Source organism: Salmo salar, chromosome 19 (assembly GCF_965601325.2).
Source record: "Salmo salar chromosome 19, fSalSal1, whole genome shotgun sequence".
NCBI lineage: Eukaryota > Metazoa > Chordata > Actinopteri > Salmoniformes > Salmonidae > Salmo > Salmo salar.
Genome location: NC_138309.1, coordinates 55012501 through 55034856, shown reverse-complemented (window position 1 = coordinate 55034856; position 22356 = coordinate 55012501). Strand labels below are relative to the sequence as shown.

Below are 22356 nucleotides of genomic sequence, written 5' to 3'. Positions count from 1 at the left end.
ACCAAGGCAAAGGGTGGCTACTTTGAAGAATCTCAAATATAAAATATATTTTCATTTGTTTAACACTTTTTTGGTTACTACATTCCATATCTGTTAGTTCATAGTTTTGATGTCTTCACTAATATTCTACAATGTAGAAAATAGTAAAAATAAAGAAAAACCCTTGAATGAGTAGGTGTGTCCAAACTTTTGACTGGTAGTGTGTGTGTGTGTGTGTGTGTGTGTGTGTGTGTGTGTGTGTGTGTGTGTGTGTGTGTGTGTGTGTGTGTGTGTGTGTGTGTGTGTGTGTGTGTGTGTGTGTGTGTGTGTGTGTGTGTGTGTGTGTGTGTGTGTGTGTGTGTGTGGTTGTCTGGAGCGGTGAACAGGGCCCAGATGGAAGTGATCAGTCAGATGCTGTCTCTGGCAGAGGGGGCACACTGAGCTGGCGTGAGGAAGTAGTCAGCTACCACCACCCCCTCCCCAAATATCACATCTACAACTGTCAGCGTGTCCGCTGACAGCGACTGATACAAACACAATTAGAGGCAATAGGAGACATGGCCAGGGGAGAAGGGGAGAGAGAGATCGGGAGAGAGGAGGAGATAGAGGGAGTGGGGTCGTCAGGGGAGAGGGGGAGAGGGGAAAGAGGGTGAAGGAATAAGGGGAGCTGACGATGGCAGGAGGGAGGGATTGTGCGCTACGGGGAAGAGAAGGAGAAGGAGGAGGATGAAGACCAGAGAAAGGAAATATCTCAGGAACGAGAGGGAGGAAGGATGAGGAAGAGAACCTCGCCACGGTTCGCCATGGTAATCAGGTTCTGGGGCTGGATGTGAACACATCATCACGGCTGACTGAGTAGACTTTAATTCACTGTCCTCAGGGTCGGTGGACTGCAAAATTACAGCCAGCACCACTCACTATAATCAAGTTCTCATCACAATCAGGACAACATCACCAGTCCACAGCACTGTGTAATCACCATCACCACAATAACGTGGGAACAATCATCTGATGGATGGGTGGATGGCTGGGTTGGTGACGCCATCAGGATGTTATCATGGTGTATGGTAAATGTAATGATGTAATCACAATGACCTTGGGGGTAGGTCAGAGATGTTTACTTCACCTGTGTTTCCATGGAGAGGTTTCAACAGTACTGTACGTCTGGGTTGTTTAGGGTTATTTGTAAAAGCTACAGTGTACAAGACATACTCTACCCACAATAAGGTGCCTGTGGTCTCTCTCCGATGGAGAGATTGAATGAAGGACCTTAGAAATCCAATCTTTTAACATGATGAGAGCTCGCTAAGTAACTCAAGTGTTTGGTGTGCAGTTCTTTGGGTGTAAGAAAATGTCAATTTGGTTTATTTCTCGACTGTAAGGAACATGAACAAAGATGAACAGCAGAGGTGATAGATGGAGAGACACCGCCCACACAGAGAGAGAAAGTCAAACAGAAGGTTGAAGGTGGGGTAATAATCAAGTGATTGAAGGAACGTTTGAGAGGTTAATGGACTGATGAGTGGCTGGGAAAGATGGATAGGGACAGAGAGACAGTGAAGGATGGAGAGGAGGAGAGGAGGGAGGTCTGATGTTGATAAATGGCCCTCTCAGCATGCCGTAGCGTGCGGACATGTGACTGAAGGCTCTGCCTCCTCCGTGACCCCCAGGGGTCAACCTATGACAGGCTCCCAGGGCCCAGAGATGGGGCCACCATCATGCCCTACTGGGCCCCTTGTACCTCAGCCACAAGAAGACCTGGGGACCCAACCGATCCACACTGTACGGTGACATGTATGATTAATGACTCATGTTGGATTTGACAGCTTTGATTGCTTGAAGTGTGATTGATTGAATGTTTGTGTGATATATCACTATTTTGGGTCAAGTCGCCTGACACTCTTCAGTGAATTTAGGACAATTCAAGTCACATCAATCAGTGATAGAAACTGTTATACAGATGTAGGATCTTAATTTGACCAGTATCACACAGGAGGAAAATAATCCTGCAGCCACATGACATTTACTGTAACAACAGGGCGATCAAAATGATGATCCTACATCTGTAAATGCATTCTATATGTGTGTATGCCTGTGTGTTTGTGTGAGTGTTGTGTGTTACCAGTACAAAAACTAATTCATAGTCTGACCTTGAAAATGTTACTTTGAAGTAAACCTAAATCCATCCAAAAAAAGTCCACCTCATAGTTTTGGATATATTCTGTACAAAGCCAACCAGATGCAGTGTTCTGTGCTGTGTATGTGACAGAGACAGATGCGTCTCAGCATGCTACAGACTCCCAGCACAGCATCAGACACAGGTTTAGACCTGGGCTTTCCACATGCCAATCAAACTAGAGCCAGGATCAGTCTACCAATAGCCTGGTTAACTAAACTAGACATACACTCACTCCTAGGAGCCCCGTACATCATTATATATATATATATGTTACTTTGTATCCAATTTCATACCTTAAATTTGTAGACATGAATTTAATTATCCCTGAAATGGGCCTGTCATGGAAATGGTTTCACTTCTTCCACTCTTTGATGTCTTTGTATAAGTGTATGCTCTGGTTCTCTTCAGAAACCTGCATGAAGTCTATCAGATTCACCATTCATGAATGATTGAAGGCTAGATCAGTCAGTAACTAATGTCTGGTTTGTCTTTGTCTGGTTTGCCAGTAATATCCAGGCACTTCTCCAGTGTCCTTGTCTCAGTGGAGTGAATGGGCTGTGCTTCACACCCCTGGTCATGCCATCGTGGCCTGACTGATGAGTTCACACACACACACACACACACACACACACACACACACAAGACCCATTTCTGTGACTATATGTGTTTATCTGCCAATGATCGGGGGGTTCCTGACACTTCGGGGGTGCACGTGGAGTGAATTTGAATCAAGACGTCAGGACTACAGCAACTGGCTGCCCCGTCGCTCATCCCGCCCACCCCATGCACCGGCACCTTTCACTCACAATGACAAATGAGCGCTTGATTACATCATTGGCCCCTCTAATGGTAGGTGTGGGAGCATGGTGGGTTGGGGGAAGTGAGGGGCTCTGGAGGGGCGAGGAGGGAGGAGACAGGGGGATCCCACCACAACATGCAGCAGAGAGGGATGAAAGCTCTGATTTCCACTCAGGGGGACCAGAGGTTTCCTGACAGGGAGGTGGGGGGTCACTTCACCCCTGAATTCCTCTACTCCCTCATCCTACCCCTCATTCCCCCTGTCCTTATCACTCTATGCTGAGCAGATGGTGTTTTGACAGCTGACCTGTTGCTTCCAGCTTCAAACGTTACCGTGCGTTAGGTACATGTATGGGAGGCCTTTAATAAGTCAATTGATTAATTGCAAAGTACATTTATTTATAAATTGTCTGTATTGGACTCTATATCGGAGGTGTTCTGAAAGCTACAATATAACCATCCATCCTGTAAGGTACTATGAAGGATGTCCTTGGTCTTGGTGTGTTGAAAGCTCAGTAGTGAGGGAAGTGTTCTACAGATGTTGGATCTTAATTTGAGCCAGTTTGTTACAGCAGGGAAATGTGAATTATTATGTGGATTATAATACACTGAGTATACCAAACAATAGAAACACCTTTCTAATATTGAGTTGCATGTAACAGGGCGGTCAAATTAAGATCGTACATCTGTACACACGTTGCAGGAAGAGGAGGAAGAAACAGCAGAATACAATTAATGACAACAAGATAAGATTGCAACAGTATGACTCGTCTTTTTACCTCCCGGCAGCCCCTCCTCCCACTCCAAGCAGGGATGGTAGATCTTATTCCTGTGGGGAATCTCTCATCTCTTCCTTTTTATCTCTCAGCTTCTCCTCCCTCTCAAACTAAAGGGGTAGAGGGAGAGGGTAGAGGAGAAGGAGAAACTGTATAGGAGAGAGGGTAGAGGAGAAAGAGAAAGGGGAGAGGGTAGAAGAGAGAGGGTAAAGGAGAGAGAGAAAGGGTAGAGGGAGAGGGTAGAGGAGAACAAGAAACTGTAAAGGAGAGAGGGTAGAGGAGAAGGAGAAAGGGGAGAGGGTAGAGGAGAAAGAGAAACGTAGAGGGAGAGGGTAGAGAGAAAGGGTAGAGAGAGAGGGTAGAAGAGAGAGAGAAAGGGTAGAGGGAAAGGGTAAAGGAGAAGGAGAAGGAGAAAGGGTAGAGGGAGAGGGAGAGGGTAGAGGAGAGAGAGAAAGGGTAGAGGAGAATAAGAAAGGGTAGAGAGAGAGGGTAGAAGAGAGAGGGTAAAGGAGAGAGAGAAAGGGTAGAGGGAGATGGTAGAGGAGAAGGAGAAACTGTAGAGGAGAGAGGGTAGAGAAGAGAGAGAGTGGAATTGATAGATACAGATTGAGAAAGGGACATATAGGAGAAGATGATAGAGACAGAGGGGGGAGGGTTGATGCATGGGAAGCAGAGAGGGTAGAGGGTTGTGACTAGATGGAGTACAGCTAAGGCCGGAAGTGACTTTTAGTAGCAAGTTCTCCTAACTATGAAAAAGTCACCTCTGGTTGAAGCTCTATATCACGTAGTCAGGTAGAGTGGATAGAGGGGCAAGGAAGGGGAGAAGGAGAGTGGGGCAAAGGGCAGGGGGAAAAGAGAGTAATCAGAGTGAGAAAGACATGAGTCATGATTAAGTGTTGCAGCACCACAGACCAGCTGGGTGTTCGATAGTCAGGGGTTAGGCTTGGCTGGGAACACGTCGGCCAGTGTTTGTTGACAGCTCACAGATAGGTGATTTGAAGTTTGCTTAGGTCCCCTGGTCAACCACCGTCCCAGGGGAAGTCAGCCCTTTCCCAGGCCCTTAGATTGTTCTAGTGTTTGTAGACCACTTTCACCTGGTCCTTGAGGGCCACCAAATTCCAACCTCTAGCCTTAGCCACACAATCACTACACGGTGTGACTTCAGTCTTTACCGACTGAAGACAGGCATATCCACTGCACGGTGCAACTTAGCAGTCTTTACCAACTGAAGACGGCATATCTACCTCATGCAGGGCATTATAATAATATAATTAAGTGGATTTTTTGGGTGTAACATGATGCAAATTTGAGAAAGACTGCAACTGAACAATATAAAGTATGAGTCCAAAGAAATACATTTTTGCCTTCAGAAAGTATTCACACCCCTTGACTTTTCCCACATTTTGTTGTGTTTCAGCTTGAATTTAAAATGGATTAAATTGCTATTTTTGGTCACTGGCCTACACATAATAATACCCCATAATGTCAAAGTGGAGTTATGTGTTTCTAAATGTTTACAAATGAATTAAAAATGAAAAGCTGAAATGTCTTGAGTCAATAAGTATTCAAGCCCTTTGTTATGGGAAGCAGGAAATAAGTTCAATAGAAAAAATGTGCTTAACAAGTCACATTATAAGTTGCATGGACTCACTCTGTGTGCAATAAGTGCTAAACATGATTTGTGAATGACTGCCTAATCTCTGTACCCCACACATACAATTATCTGTAAAGTCCCTCAGTCGAGCAGTGAATTTCAGACACAGATTCAACCACAAAGACCAGGGAGGTTTTCCACTGAAAGAAGGGCACCTATTGGTAGATGAAAAAAGAAAAGAACGAAAAGCAGACATTGAATATCCCTTTGATCATGGTGAAGTTATTCATTACCCTTTGGATGGTGTATCAATACACCCAGTCACTAGAAAGATACAGGCGTCCGTCCTAACTCAGTAGCCAGAAAGGGGGTAAACCACTGTGGGATTTCACCATGAGGCCAATGGTGACTTTAAAACAGTTACAGAGTTTAACAGCTGCGATAGGAGAAAACTAAAGATGGATCAACAACATTGTAGTTACTCCACAATACTAAGTGAAAAGAAGGAAGCCTGTACAAAAAAATATATATTCCAAAACATGCAGCCTGTTTGCAACTAGGCACTGAAGTAATACTGCATAAAAATGTGGCAAAACAATTCACTTTTTGTCCTGAATACAAAGTGTTATGTTTGAGGCAAATCCAATACAACACATTACTGAGTAGCATCTCTCCATATTTTCAAGCATAGTGGTGGCTGCATCATGTTATGGGTATGCTTGTAATCGTTAAGCAATGGGGGGGTTTTCAGGATAAAAAGAAACTAAATGGAGCTAAGCACAGGCAAAATCCTAGAGGAAAACCTGGTTCAGTCTGCTTTCCACCAGACACTGGGAGATTAATTCACCTTTCAGCAGGACAATAACCTAAAATACAAGGACAAATCTACGCTGGAGTCGCTTATCAAGTAGACAGTAAATGTTCCTCAGTGGCCGAGTTACAGTTTTGGTAGGACAACTACTCATTCAAGGGTTTTTCTTTATTTTTACTATTTTCTACATTGTAGAATAATAGTGAAGACATCAAAACTATGAAATAACACATATGGAATCATGTAGTAGTAACCAAAAAAGTGTTAAACAAATCAAAATACATTTTATATTTGAGATTCTTCAAATAGCCTTGATGACAGCTTTGCACACTCTTGGCAGGTTCAGCTTATCAACCAGCTAATTATTAGAATCAGGTGTGCTAGATTAGGGTTGGAGTGAACCTACAGGATGGCAGCTCTCCAGGCAGAGGGGTTGAGAGCCCTGCTATAGACTGACAAACAGAGTTCGTCTATGATTCAGACATCATACTTTCACCAGTTTTCTGTCTTGCAGTTCTTATGAGGATGTTACGGGTGGCTTTGACGCTACTCCTCTAGAACTCTGACTTCTTGCCACGGCCCATTGAGTGCAGTACAACTGAATCTGCACTACGGGCCTACATCACAGTGGAAGCTTTCGTTATTTGATTATTTTTCCTTTTTCCAAGAACCTTTTAATATTTGGGATCTTGTTTTAAAAAGAGACCTTGTAGTATGTTATTCCCGTCTCAGTCTCCTGTGTGAACCAGCTTGCAAGCTCCCACCAAAGGTTAAAGTACCCGTGTGCGTATTTTAATGGAAATAGTTCCTCCCACCATGCATAGGTGGCGTAATATCAGCTACACTTATTCCCAGGGGTGCAACTTTCACTGGAGACAGGGGGGACATGTCCCCCACCACATTGTGAAATTGCATTTTTGTCCACCCAAGTTTTGTCATTGGAATGTGATACAAAACTCGGCAAACGGTGTGCTTTAGAACCATGCGGATGCCTTCAAGCGGTCGGGTAGGCTGTTTGAAGTGTTTATCCCTCTATCCTGTCTGTCGGTGTCTCGCTGTCTCTGTCCTCCATCGCTCAGACTACTCTACTAGAATTTCACAGCAGGTTATTGAACTTCATCCCTCAATGTAAAAAACAGAGCAGACTCTAACAAACTCAGTTTCTCACATCTCTCTTCCTCTCTCCTTTGGCTTGTGCTCTCTCTCCCCCTTCTCTCTTTTTCTCTTTCTCTCTCTCTTTTTCTCTTTTTCTCTCTCTCTCTCTCTCTTCTCTCTCTTTCTCTCTCGCTCTCCCCCATCTTTTCCCATGTGGCAGGTCTTGTTATTTAGACTGAGACTGTGCAGTCAGAATGGAGGAATGCTCCACTCCCTCGGCATCACATCACTGTAGTTATATCAAGTGTTGAAATAACAGGATAAATATCATTGGGAATAGTTTTTTGGTGCATCAAACATTTTGAGGCCGTTGCTTCTTTTTTCATTTTTCTGAATGATTTATTCTGCCATTATGTTGTCATTAGTCATTACAGAGTAATATGCCTACGCTAAGGTTTGGATTGTATAAGAGGCATTTCTTTATCTCGACATTGGTGTAATTCCATGAAAATACAGCCAATAACAATCAGGCACATTACAAAGATGAGACAGTCCTGCTTTGGTTATTGTCTTATCTCCGCACGGAGTGACTGCTGAAGACATGTTGGTCTACTTCCCATTCAGTCACTCTCTGATGTATCCTTACTCACTCTAAAAAACCTTAAGGAATTACCATAGCGTGATTCAGAGCCCTGTACCACTGTCGTACGATAGCAATAAGCTCCTTTTTTGAAGGGCTGGAGGGTGCTAGCACTGTGATAACTCTGTGCTGTTTGATCGACGTGTGTGTGTACAGCTCATAGGCTGAACAATACCAGATACCATAGATACTATAACAGAGTTTACATATCCCCCCTCCCACACACACACAGACTCTCTAACACACACACACACACACACACACACACACACACACACACACACACACACACACACACACACACACACACACACACACACACACACACACTCCTCTGATGGGGCCGCTGGTGCAGTGCAATATATACCAGGTGGTGAGCAGAACCCACAGATCCGGTACTGAACCAGAGGCTAAATGTGGCTACCCAGAGCCACACAGACTGGGTTCAGCCATAGTGATGTATAGGAACTGTCAGAGTCCAAACCCCAGCTGATCTATAAGGACAACAACCCATGGTTTCATGTGGTGGCTGAGTTTGTGTGTGACTGTCTGTCAGTGGGTGTTTAAGAGTGTATGAAGGGGGAAGGGTGTTGGAGTAAGTTGTAGGTTGGTGGGTTAAATAGGAACAGCCCACACCATGCAAAAGTATGAACAGTAAGTTAAGGAATCAGACAAGGAATGAAAGCAATAAATGGTCAGATTTGGCAAGAGTGATAGAGATATACGGCTACTGCAAGGGGGAGAAAGAGAGAGAGAGTGTGTGTGTGTGTGTGTGTGTGTGTGTGTGTGTGTGTGTGTCGTTCCTCTCCATAAACTCCAGTCCTGGGAGAGGGAGAGCACTGCTGGTCCCTACTCTGTCTGTCTTTTGGGAAATGCTGGGTCACTGTGAAATAACTCAGGGATATTTACCATTGACCATTTGTCTTAACCCCTAAAGCACAGAAAACCCAAGCGCTTGTCATGGTGTTAGACCCTCGCCCAAACATTCAGAGTCCCCCAGAGCCCCCCTAATTCCTCCTCTCACCCTCCTCCCTCGCTGCACAATTGCCCCATAAAGCTATCTTCTGACTAACCTCTGACCTGTCTTTCTGGACGTGGAGCTATGACCCAAGACAGAAGTTGAATGTCAATTCTAAAAAGTTCAGTCCGCTCTCAAGTTTTGTCAGAATTGATACAGAGAAACAGGGGGAGATGGGTTTAGAACTTCCAGGTACAGTAGCAAGCTAACGTCCCGGTATACAAGCTAGCTAACTTCCTGGCATACTAACTAGCTAACTTCCTGGCATACTAGCTAGCTAACTTGCTGTTACAGTAACTAGCTAACTTCCTGGTATACCAACTAGCTAACTTCCTGGCATACTAGCTAGCTAACTTCCTGGTATAGTAGCTAGCTTATGTCCTGGTACGCAGGCTAGCTAACTTCCTGGTACACTAGCTAGCTAACATCCTGGTACACTAGCTAGCTAACATCCTGGTACACTAGTTAGCTAACTTCCTGGAACAGTAGCTACCTAACGCCCTAGTACAGTAATTAGCTAACGTCCTAGTACACAAGCTAGCTAACATCCTGGTACAGTAGTTAGCTAACTTTCAGTTACGGTAGCTAGGTATCATCATGAAGCTGGCAAAGCTCCTCAAAAGAAAAAGCCGTGGGCTCTGTTGAACCATCACAGCTCCAGGACTCAAACAAACCACCCTAATGCAACCCCCCTCAAGCAAGGATTTTCAAAGCCACATTGTAAGAAACATAGCGAAAAGGACCAAGACCCTATAAATCCTCCCACATGTGTAAGAGCCCAGACAAACAGGCCTAGCACCTGATGGTCCTCACAATATCCAGACTTTGGTCTAATAGGCTGCTGCTTCTGGCTCGTGTGGGCGTCTGTTGCCGTGGGAGACCAGCGGCCCTCTCCATAGGCCTCTGTGCAAAGTGCAGTAAAAAAGCCTGTAAGTTTCCTCTGTGTCCAGGCAGTGCCTTCTGGAGGCCAGGCCATTTTGAAAGGAGGGGAAATGGGGGGGGGGGGGGGGGGGGGGGGGGGGGGGGGGTCAAGTCACCCCCATTGTGCTGGTCCCCAGGGACAATGACAGCGGCCTGCTGCAGTGAGGGGGCAGTGGGGAGAACATCCCTGGGATAGAGGGGTTAGATGTTTCCAAGAGGGGACGGGGGAACGGGGAAGTTGCCAAAAGCAGCAAGCAGTTGGATAATGTGAAGAGAACTGGACTGAATACAGTAAGTAATGCATCCCAAGAGCATCATAAAGTCAATGTGATTTTCATACAGTGGGCTTTGCACAACAACATAAGCAAACAAGTTTGCCCTTAGGGTTGTTACTGAATTCTTAAATGCTACTTCCCATTGTTTTAATGAGTTCACGTCAGACTTTGTATTGTTTTTTTTTTATATAAATTTTTTTTAAATTGTTAACAATTTTTATTTGTTTAGTTATTATTATTATTAGGCCATGGAACACTGATTATGTTTATTTCATTTCATTAAGACATTTTCTTATTTAGTCAACTTTTTCTCATGCATAAGCAGTTCTAAGCTAACTACAGTACTGTACCTATATGGAATTGTTTTAAGATGGTCATACCAAGGATCATTTTACTATTTGATTTTGAATTTTGACACCTCAAGGTATAAAAAATATATAAAAAATTATTGGATGAAACATTGAATTTGGCATTACTGCTATTAGCCAATAGAAACTCATTAAATAACATATCGCTTGGAACAACAGATAGTCCCCCAAAAAATCTAAAGGAAGTTTGTTTTTTTACATGTATTTATCACCATCTTTTAGGCAATAAATGATATAGACTGTACTTCCATTCATTTTTTTTAATGGTACTGGGGACCTTCAGAATGACTCTTGTGAGACTTGTGGGTGTCCTAGAGCAAAACGGAGAACGCCATAGTGTTCGTGTACACCAAACCGTTCGGATGCTACAGAGGTTTTTGTGAGAAGACCCATTTTTGGGATGTCTCATGGTATGACAAACATCGCTCTAGCATTGCCACATTTCACTGCAGTTGCAGGGGGGCAATATCGGCGGATGCGGTGGATTGAGACGTAGCCCATGCAAAACAACTGATAAATCTAGCTTAAACAGACGGATTTTGATGGGGATATTTTATTATGTTAATTAGATTTCCACGGGGTGCGGCAACTGTTGGCAAAGGGTTAACAACTTATTAATATTTCCACAATTTCTGTTGGTATTTTCCCCACATAAAACCAATCACTTATTCATCTATTTATTTGTGCATTCTATAGCCGTTCAGTTTCCAAGGGTTGGAAGTTGGCAGGATCTCTCTCTTATTGTGCGGAATTTTGCATTTAAAAGGACCACCCATTGGGTTCGGAGGGGGCAGATTACCATAGAGTCGTCTGTTCGGAATATTAATGGACTTCTCCTGGGAAAACTGCCCACGGATTGAGCCACTCCAAACCCAGTGTCCCTGCTTCCGCCGCTGTTGCAGGCCTCTGGGAAGTGTGTGTGTGTAAGTGTGTGTGTGTATAAGCCAAGTTTGGGGTCTGGTCCTCACCCAGTCCGTCATGTGCTCTGCACCCACACAGTTAGCTAGCGCATAACTCAGCAATGGGGTAATTATAGGACACAGTACATATAAAGATGGAGGGAAGGTTTGTGTGTCTGTGCAAGTTGAACGCTGGGGTAATTATAGGACACAGTACATATAAAGATGGAGGGAAGGTTTGTGTGTCTGTGCAAGTTGAACGCTGGGGTAATTATAGGACACAGTACATATAAAGACGGAGAGAAGGTTTGTGTGTCTGTGCAAGTTGAACGCTGGGGCAATTATAGGACACAGTACATATAAAGATGGAGGGAAGGTTTGTGTGTCTGTGCGAGTTGAACGCTGGGGTAATTATAGGACACAGTACATATAAAGTTGAAGAGAATGTTTGTGTGTCTGTGCGAGTTGAACGCTGCACAAGCCTATTGACACAATCATAATGGATATCATTTAAGATGGCATTTTCTTTGTTAGGGGGTGACTCACCCCCTTCACCACGAATAGGTGCCTTGGGAGATTTTCAGACCCAGTCAACTTCCTTTCTACTCAGCCAGAGAGCCTGAAGTGAACAGGAACTGAGGCGGCTTTTTCGCTATATTCCACTTGAGTGGGTTGAGTCACTGACGTGATCTTTCTGTCCGGTTTTGCACCACCCCCTTCTGGATTGTGCGGTGGAGGAGATCATCTCCACCTAGCACAGCCAGAAGAGGACTGGCCACCCCTCTCTAGGTTTCTTCCTGGGTTCCTGCCTTTCTAGGGACTTTTTTCTAGCCGCCATGCTTCTACGTCTGCATTGCTTGCCTGTTTAGGCTGGGTTTCTGTGACATCTGCTGATGTAAGAAGGGCTTTATAAATAGATTTGATTTGATTTGGTCCTTCACTGTCACCAGTATCATGGCTATAGGGTATCGTATGGTTATCAGTAGTGGGGTTGTAGTTAGACCTGTCCCTCAGAGCAGCTGAGTATATGATTAGTTCCACTCAAACGGTTAGGTTTCTGTTTAGTCACCCGTGATCTCAGTCTCTTGAGTTGCCCTGAGTTCCCCATTCAAGCGGTGGTGCCAATCAAATAAATGTAACTATTTCCATAATAACAATGTTTTTACAGTGTCATACTTAACATTCAAAGCAACGGGTGAACTCCGTAGCTGGAGTGATGATTTCTATAGTTAACAGATCTACGCTACTGAGTCTCTTCTTGTTGGAGGATTGGATTGGACAGCTGCATATGGTCATGCTCTACTCGCACTACGGTTGGTCAGAAATAAGGCATAGGTCTACGCCGACAAGGTAGCTCGATAAAGATTGGTTGATGGGTTGAGGATTATGCTAAGCAACATGTCTTGTCACAGGGCGAGACCATTCATCTTATTTCAGTGCGCTGTTGGGACTGAGCCCATACACCCTAGCATGTGACTTGGCCTGGGAGCGCATTGGCGGGGAAAACATACATGTGTAACATGTCACCTGTCCACTCCCAAGTCCTACAATTTCCCCGTTAGAAGAGCAGGGATACTGATGTCTTTTTCAGATGTGTCCTGCTGCTGCTTTCAACTGAAGTCATCTCTCTCCCTCTCTCACCCTTTCTGTTGCTCATGTTCCCTCTCTTCTCTGCCCACCCCTCTTTCCTACCTGTCCGGTGCCAAAATGATGTCTTCCAATCGGATTGCTGGATATAGGTGCTAGATAATCTCCTCCCACCTTGATCAGCCAATGACTTAAAAGTGTACAGCCAGATCATGTAATATGATAATAATAATATGTAAATGTCATTGACGGCAAAATAATATGGTAATTACATACAAGGGAAAGTGGATACTTCAGCTAAAGTGGTAGTTTCACTTTAGCAAGTGGCATTTTTCTCTCACACTAAAAGGCTGAACGCAATGTCGATGTCACTCTCACTTCTCTACCCTAAGCCACGGGGGATTTGGCTTTGCATGATGTTTGCAAAGTAAAAACAAAAGGAAAAACACAGTTGCCAGAATCAACATACGGTACATCTCTCAAAAAGATGCAAACGATTAAATGGATCAAAAGGATGGAGGCCATATAAAACTAAATTGGGTCAAACAATGAGGCTGATAATGATTCTGGTATTAAAAACATACAATAACATGGATCAAATCTTATTTTATGGCCCTCCTATGCCATGTGTACCGACTATTACATTATGGTTTCAACAATCACAATAGCTTCCAAAAGGTGTGATTTATAGTATTAAAAAATAAGAAAATGGCACTTGGTTCACTGGTGTGGTGAAGCTAGTCAACATTTCCTTCAGTTGACCTTTAAAGGATGGCAGCACTGAATATCTTTAAAGAGAGCTTTGCTGGCAGGGACGCAAAGTCCCCTGCTTTAAATTCAAAATTAATTCTAATTTTTTTCACGGTTTTACTGTTTTTCTGCCGAGTAGCCTCCCCCAGCAAAGACCCAGAGTCTAACAACATGCAGACTGGAGGGAGGGAGGGACGGACCCCCTGCTGCGACAGCTGACAGAAGAGAAAGCATGAGAAAATAAGAGAAAAAGAGCCTTCCTTCAGGTTCTTCATCTTTAACTCTTTCTGTCTACCTCTCTGTCTCAATAAAACGATGATGTTGATATTGGGTTGGTATCAGGGGCACATCTTTGTTTTTAGACGTGGGGGGGGACATAATATATACATATATTTTTTTTATCCAGTCGAATAAACACTCCTAACAGCCTGCCCGACTGCTCGGAGGTGTCCTCATGGTCCTAAAACACACCGTTGCCTCATTTTGTATCACAATTTTGTATTCCAATGATAAAACTGGGAGTGGGGGGGGGGGGGGGGGGGGTGCAGCAATTTCAGAATGTGGGGGGGATAAATGTTATGGTTGGTATAAATGTTATAAATTCCAACATATAGATGCCATGTTATGTAGCATAATGCTTATCCATTTAACTAGAGTGTATTTGTCCCCCAACCCTATTTAATAAGTAGGTCATGTTATGTGCAATAAAATATCAACAACCATTTTGTTTCTAAAGTATTTTCTCTTTTATTGCAAATACAATACAAAAGGTAAGCTTATTTTTAAGAAAGTACAGTAACATGTTAAGCTAGCTGAAGAAAACGAGAAGTCCTTCAGACGCATTAGAAAGAAACATCATTACTGAGATAGTATGTGGCAGGACGTAGAAAAACTGTTCCTCAGAGAAGACAGGAATGCTGGTACGTACCTCTAATAAAGCATATCAGCCACAGCATAAAAAATAAGTGTAAAAACTTTGTCCATATGAGAAAAAAACGTATTTCCAGTTCTTTCAGCCATAGTTTAGAATCCAAACTCAAGAAATTCACAATTAAAAATAATCCGTACACAACTAGATAGAAAAAAATGACAAATAAAATGACAAATAAAACATTTAAAATAAACATTTTACATACGATAAATAAAACATGATTACAGTTTGTACCATTTTTAAAGTACCCACTCGGCTAAAAAGGCAGATTTATATGACATTTAATATCCAGAAGATAATTTATTTTTAAGACAAATTAATTTGTTGTATAAAGTATCAAATAAAGAAGAAAATGCTAAATAATAATTAATTTAAAAAATAAATTAAAGGGTTAAGACAGAGGGGGTCAGAGCAGGCAGGAGGGCTGTAAAATGACACTGGTGTGGTGATGGACTGCAGGGGACACCCGAGAGGTCAAAGGGCACTTCCTGTGGCTGTCAAACACATGCTGTCAGACGGTAAGTATAATCTCAGCTGTGGCTTCTCTCTTCTATAATATGTGCTGTAGAAAACCCACAAACACCCTTCCACCCAACCTCTGATATACTAGGCACTAATGGTGCAAAAGGCTGGAATCTCCTGCACAAAACGATAACGTCAAATTATTTCGTTGCCATTCCCAGCATGTGCCTCTTACATCTAAGAACGTGTTATAATCATGAGAAATCATTGATGGAGAAACCCTAAACTGCACTAATACAAATGTAATTTATTTTGTTGGATGGCACAGAACATATACTGTAAGCAGAATGCACTGCAGGAAACAAACACAACCAAAAAAGGATAGCGATTTACTGCCTGTACAAAACTTCACCAGAGAATTGAAGCCATGGAATAGAGAACTGCACTACTGAGAGTGGTTTCCTGCTGAACTGGATACAAATAAAGCTTTTTTCTACAAAAATATCCCACCAAAAAACAAACTGCCAGAGTAAAAAAGGTAAGAAAACATACACAGTACCTATTAAAAATATCAACAATTGAATAAGTCCTCACAGAGGATTTCTCAATGCTTTTTTTCTGTTCTTGCTAAAAAATATATTTCCTCAAAACAAATTAAAAAGGCCTGTTGTGAGCTATTCTGATCTAGTTTCAGTTCCTACAAGTCCAGCTCTCCTTCACCTACTCTGTCGTGTTCTTCCTCTGTTGGAAATTCAAGTGTCTGTTTTCTGGGAACTAATGTTGGAATGTTGTGACAAAGTCTCCCTCTGCAAGATAGACATGCCTATCAGTCTATGTAAGTGTGTGTTCGTGTAGATGATTGTGTCCTCAGGGCCGGGAGAGCTGTGTGTACACTGGCTGCTGGTCCCAGTGATGCTGGGGACTGTGGGTCTGGGGTACGGAGGGCACCCCGGTTGTGTCTGCGATGGGGGTGTACATGGGCCTCTGGCTGGGGCTCATGTAGCTGCTGAAGGAGTAGAGCCCTGAGCCCTGGCCCCCGGCTGCGTGGCTATAGTAGGAGTTGGTGCCGCCCTGGTGGTCAGAAAAGTCATACTGGCCCCGGGTGATGGAGGGGTAGGAGGACGAGCTGAAGTGCTGCAGGTTGAAGGAGCCGTAGTTGACATGCTGCGGAGGGGAGGAGCTCTGCTGATCGTTGTAGTGGCTGGGGCTCAGCTGCTCTGTCTTGATGTGTGTGGGGGTCCTCTGGTTCTGGCCCTGCTCCCCTCCATTACCCAGCGTGGTCAGGGAGTGCTGCTGCTGCTGGCTCTTCGTCATCCAGCTGTGCCCTGTGGCACCCCCTGCTGCCTGGCTGACCACAGAGCTGCTGATGCCGTAGGTACCGGTGTAGGAGACTTGGCCAGTGGCACCACCAGGTGCACCCGGGTGACCATTGGGAGGCAGGTACTGGTCAAACTCGTTGACATCGAAGGTCTCGATGTGGGAGATGACGTCACTACTCAGCTCGCCGATGTCCACGTCCCGGAAGTCGATGTTGAGCTGGCGACCTGTGCCTTCATGTAAGGGGCGACCCTCCCGCTTCAGGTCCACCTTGCCCACCTGGATGTCCGTCTTGGTAGGAGGGGTGGTAGGAGGGGTGGGGGGCCCTTGGGACTGGCCTAAGAGAGAGAGGGAGAGAATGGGTTACATATAGAATACATATAGGCTTTCTGTGATGCAAATCTCAGAGCAAGAGCAGACCCGTGGATGTAATTGAATAGGAAAACATAAGAGCTTTGCAAGTGGTCAAATTAATCTAGATATCAAGTTAAACTCAGAGAACATATCCGATAGTATTACTCTTAAACTGTTCACGTAATATACCTTCACACACATGTATTGTTATAAAAAGTCTAGCAGCAGTAAACGTGTCAAATACCGTGTATACATTGACGAACACATGCTGAATGAGACCATTGCTATAGGCACAAACCATTATCGCTCTTCTTACCGGAGTGTTCTCCGGGGGAGTGCATCTCTCCCATGCTAGAGGCTGGAGAGTCAGCTTGCTGGAGCACCTTGAAGATCGCGCCTGGCGATATGTGCGTCTGCTCACTGCCGTCATCAGACTCGCTTTGTCCGTTCTTCATGGACTTCCTCCGCCGGGGCTGGTACTTGTAGTCAGGGTGGTCTTTCTTGTGCTGTACCCTCAATCGCTCTGCCTCCTCCACGAACGGACGCTTCTCACCCTCATTGAGTAGCCTGTGCGTAAAAGGCAAATGGATACATGAGTAAATAAAATATTCAATTGACAGCAAAATAGTTTCCTATTTTAATGCAGCATAACATACCTTTTTATTTCAAATGTTCAATTACGTAAGATCACAGTATCGAGTTAACATGTGTGCGTAAAATGCATGCGTAAAAGTAGAATGGAGTAGAAACTTGTTTCAATAATAAAACCACAGACGCGTTGCCACTCGAAATACAAATGTGGGAGTAATGATAAAGAGGACTGAGACTCACCTCCACAGTTTCCCCAGAGTTTTGCTCAGCTCAGCGTTATGGAGATGCGGGTACTGATCAGCCAGCTTTCTCCGGGCGGCTTGCGCCCAAACCATAAACGCGTTCATCGGTCTCTTGACGTGGGGCTTGTTCTTACTAGATCCGTTCATTCGGACTGGCATTGGAACCAGGGTCCAGTCGTAGCCTTTCAGGACCTGGGACACCGCGTCGCGGATGCATACGGGGAATTTGTCATCGTCGTCCTTCTTGAACTCGACGAGGGGACCGTCCGGACCCATCAGCAGTCCGTTCTCTGACGGTCTGGTGTTCTCGGTGTCGGAGCCAGACCCGGACGGGCACGGAGATCCCACAGAGTCCTCTGACATGCTCGGACTCGGTGCGTCTGAGAGACATTTGTCTTGTTCGTCTGTCATTTTCAGAAAGGGGTCGAGTAGATTCATACGAAAAATGTTGTCTAACAATTACGCACGAAATATGAAAGTACTGCCAAAGTCTTTCAAATGTCCAAAAGTGGAGAAAAAGTAACAGTAGACGCTCTTTGCTCCTGCAAAGAGGCTGTCAACTGCACAACGCCGTTTGGAGAAATAATGTCTTTATGCATATGTCTTTCTGAAAAATGGTATAATAACCTTGTCTTGTTTGCAGGCGTCTCCACACTCGAGCAACAGCTGATGATTTGCTGTAACTTTTTTCGGTAAAAAGAGAAAATGATCCAGTCAAATAGTATCCCCAGAACGTGTACGTGCTTTGAACTGAAATCCTTTGCAAGCGGACTTTATAAGTGAGTTACTGTGCGGCTTCAGAATACCCGAGAATACCCGAATATGATTGGTCGACCGACTGAGAATGACGAACTGAAGGAATTTGATCCCTCCCCTCCACACACACAGGCTATGCATAGACATTTATACATTTTGTGTACAATATTGATATAGGCATAATAATTCACGTACTGAAATAGATTTTGGTTTTTAAAGATGTGTTTATATTCTTAAATCATAGACCAGGTTATTGACGTTTTTTTTTAATCGCACCTTCAAAGTTACACCAGTGAAAACTGAAAATAAAAAGCAAATAGTTGACGAAAAAAAAACATTGAGGATGAAGTCATGCAAATAGGTCTACCAGTAACTTGTCCATTATAACTGAAATTGTGTGCAAGAGAAATCTCATATCGAAAGTCTTTCATACAATCAATGATAGTCTGTAGTGACCCTGCCCTAGGCTATTTTATGTGCGGCAAACAAAGGCCACAGCAGATAAGTTACTAAGACATATAATAATGTTTATTCGATCCATACCAAATCAATTATTATTTTACTGGCTAAAAATGTACATGCCCATAGGGGGAGACAGCAGCCCAGGAACTTACATTACATGCACTTTTTACTGGGGGACATCTGGAACTCAAGAAACGGTTGAAACAGTTGCACTGCAACTGCTGAGGAGGATAACGTTTTTTTTGTAATGACAGCGCTGGAGATAAACACAGTCAGAATGGTAATATAATTTAGAATGAGTATTTCCTCACCCAAGCTCACCATGTTTACATCCTCCTTTAAAACACATACGTTTGAATATTTATGTCTCTCACCTTCATAGTAAAGCCGGTCTACATCAGGGACAGTCATTCATAGTCCCTTGCAAACGAACCCATGTCGTTTGGTTGTTTATTTGGCTTTTTCTAAAGTTGTGGAAATGTCATTTTCGTTGTAATGTGTGCAGCATGTTTTTCTGAGCTACCTGAAGTTGCACATATAATATCACCCATATAATTACCCATAGAGACTTTACAGATGTCTCTATGGGTAATTTCTACCACTACGCTGTTTATAATCTCTCTCTCTCTCTCGCTCTCTCTCTCTCTCTCGCTCGCTCTTTCTCTCTCTCTCGCTCGCTCGCTCTGTGTGCATATAGCGGGTTGCTTCATCAGTGAACGCGAGACTCTGGATGTTGTAAAATTGTATTATGTCAACCTGCCGCGAAACGCTCCTCAGCGCAATTAGAGCTCTGGTTCCAAGTACAGAAACACCCTATTCGAGTCTCCACTCTAGCGCAACTGTTTGGTTACATGTATCCTGCTTATTTAAGATATTCATTCACTCTGAACATACACAGAACAGAGCATTTTAGACTTTTGTCAATAACTCCTGAGCCCTTACTGCGGTTGAGCAAGCAGCATGCACTATTAGGCCACTAAAAGGTGTCCTGGTTGTTTTTTTTATAGGCCTAAAATGAATAGAGTCATCACTGAATGCATTCACTAACAGGGTTCCCCTGGAACAACAAGACATTGCCTTTCCACTCCAATGATGATGATGGTGAGGAAGATAAGGAGTATGTTGTTATAAATATGCCCAGGCATTTTTTATTTTATTTTATTTTTCTTTGACCAGTATTTCCAGCATTATCCACTGGGCTTGCTGCATGCAGAAACTTCTAGGTAATGCTCTTTAATTGACACAAGCTGTCTCCAATTAATCATTCAATGTCTGGTTGTGAGTGAGTGTTTGGTGGGGGGGGATCTCCTAAACCAGGGTAGTGGTAGTAAAGAGTCTTAATTACGCAAAGCCTATTATTATCAGAGAATACTATTTTTAGAACAGTGATTCTACATCTCACTTTGCTCAAACTGATCCTGTCCAACAGACCCAATCCCTGATCATCAGCAGTTATAGAAAGGCTGCAATTAGGACAGTTAAAGGGGAGAGACTGAATCCAACCAGAAAATAAAAAATAAATAAAAATCAGGATATCGCTTGAAGAAATAGAGGGGCAAATACCTGACTTCAACAACAATATATTCTGCAAAACCTGCAATGTAGCATTAGATTATAAACGGAAAGACAGGATAGACAGCCATCTGAAATAAAACATGTTTTTTATATTATGCTGCCTCAGAAGAGTACTTCTACCTTAGAAGGTTGTGGAGGATACAGCGAAACCAATTATTTATATACACTAGATGGCTGATAGGGGGCGCTGTGTAGAAGACACCATGCCTCCATCTTGGCATTCCCCCACTGTTTAAAATAAATATTTTGGAAGCTATAGAAATTGATGTATTAATGTGTACATTTGTTTTTGCCATATTTATTCTATTACAGACACCTTAATGCATACTTTTAAATTATATTATTTGAGCTAAACATACAAATAATAAAATACAAATATTTATTTTCCTTAAAGTATAAATGTTTTAGATGACTAATGTTACTATCCGCCCAATGACAAGAAAATGCTTAAATACATGTAATTTTGTCCTTGAAACATTTAATTGAAATACTGTAGAATTCCATTCATTCCTATGGAGGACTGATCCTCCTGGGGAGTGGCAATATGGCCGACCGGTGTCTTCAAAGCCTCTCAATAGCCAATACATAGCATCAGCAATCCACCATTGAACGAAACAGTGTCATCCTTAACAGTCCCAACCAGTTGAGATGGAGGTATGCGACTTACCACGCAACCCCTCCCCTCGCTTTCTGTTTGCCTGTAATTGCAGCCACCGGCTCAGCACCAAGATAGCAGACTAGCCCTACACACCTGAAGCCCAGGGGGGTATTAACTAGAATACAAACAGAACCAAACAGAAGCAAATGAAACGGGGCGGGACCTACCTGAATTTGTCCAATAGAAAGTATTGTTTTCGTTGCAAAACGTTTTCGTTTGGAGTTCCTTTGCAAAATGCTTTGGACTAATCATGACACCACTGGTAACCATAGCACCATGTGGGTTAGCCCCCCTCCATCAGAGTGAGTACAGATGAGCTACTGCTACGGTAGACCTACTCCCACGCCACATCCTGTCAAAGATAATAAAGTCTACAAAATTGGCACGTAACAAACTAACAAAACATATGGTCTAATGTACTTACACTTAACATACTCCCCCACATATCACACACTCTGCCAACTACATAGTTGCATTCAATGTGCAAGTCTGCAACTGTTCAATGATGGATTGGAATTCAAACACTACTGAATTCTCTTGACTGTAAGATACGCGACGAGATCCATACGCCTCATTCTTTGTTGTACAATGTAGAATATAGACTGCCATTTGAAGGGTAGGATAAGTCACTGATAAGAGTCACTGAGCTGTGGGCTTATGTATGAGGATTAAATAATACATTGTTTTCATTCCAAACAGACTGGATTGTCCTCAACTAAATGTGTGTTGGGTTTAGCATTTTTCCATAGAGTACAGTAAGTGCCTCATTGTGAAACAACCACAATATGCAGTGTCTGAATTCCTTACACTCCACTATGTAATATACCATAACTCCTCCAGTCCATGAGCGATGAGTGTCGGTCATACATAAGGAATTGCTCTGGGCTGAACAGGCCAGAGATAGTTATGGCTGAGATGCCTTGGGAAACTTCTCATCTTGACTTTGAGTCGCGGCGTCAAAATTCTGGGCAAACAGTGGGAGTCAATCCCTAAAACGTGTAGGCCTTTCCCTGAGAAACTCACTGGGCTGTCTGAGGGGAGTTCTGGGAGGTCTCCCCTGGTCTTAGCATTCGGTCTGTCCAGCCAGGTTGTGGTTTAGCTGATCTAAAGGATGTCCTGGTTGGGACACATCTAGATGCAATGATTGGGCAAAGTGTGCAGAGGCTCACGAAATGAGCTGTAATACTGCAACATTTTCTCTCAGCCTCATGGCAAAATGTGTAGAATGGCATGAGATTAGATATAAAACTGGACATTGTTCTCACTTCCCCGTGGCAATATGTGTAGAACTGCAGGAAATTAGCTTAAATTCCCTGCT

At 43.5% G+C, this 22356-nt stretch overlaps 1 protein-coding gene across 2 annotated transcripts; it reads right to left on the bottom strand.

Moving 5' to 3' along the window:
• Positions 1-14412: 14412 nt before the first annotated feature.
• LOC106579008 (transcription factor Sox-9-B) lies at positions 14413-18349 on the bottom strand. 2 transcript variants are annotated; one of them, XM_014158399.3, is made up of 3 exons: positions 17586-18349; positions 17053-17321; positions 14413-16738 (listed from the first exon to the last, which is right to left on the bottom strand). In XM_014158399.3, the coding sequence occupies exons 1-3, from the start codon at positions 18023-18025 to the stop codon at positions 15951-15953; spliced, it is 1497 nt and encodes a 498-aa protein (XP_014013874.1). In that variant the 5' UTR covers positions 18026-18349; the 3' UTR covers positions 14413-15950. The 2 variants fall into 2 exon arrangements, with proteins under 2 accessions (XP_014013874.1, XP_014013875.1); XM_014158400.3 differs by having other exon boundaries at positions 17071-17321; positions 17586-18348.
• Between the last annotated feature and the right edge of the window lie 4007 nt (positions 18350-22356).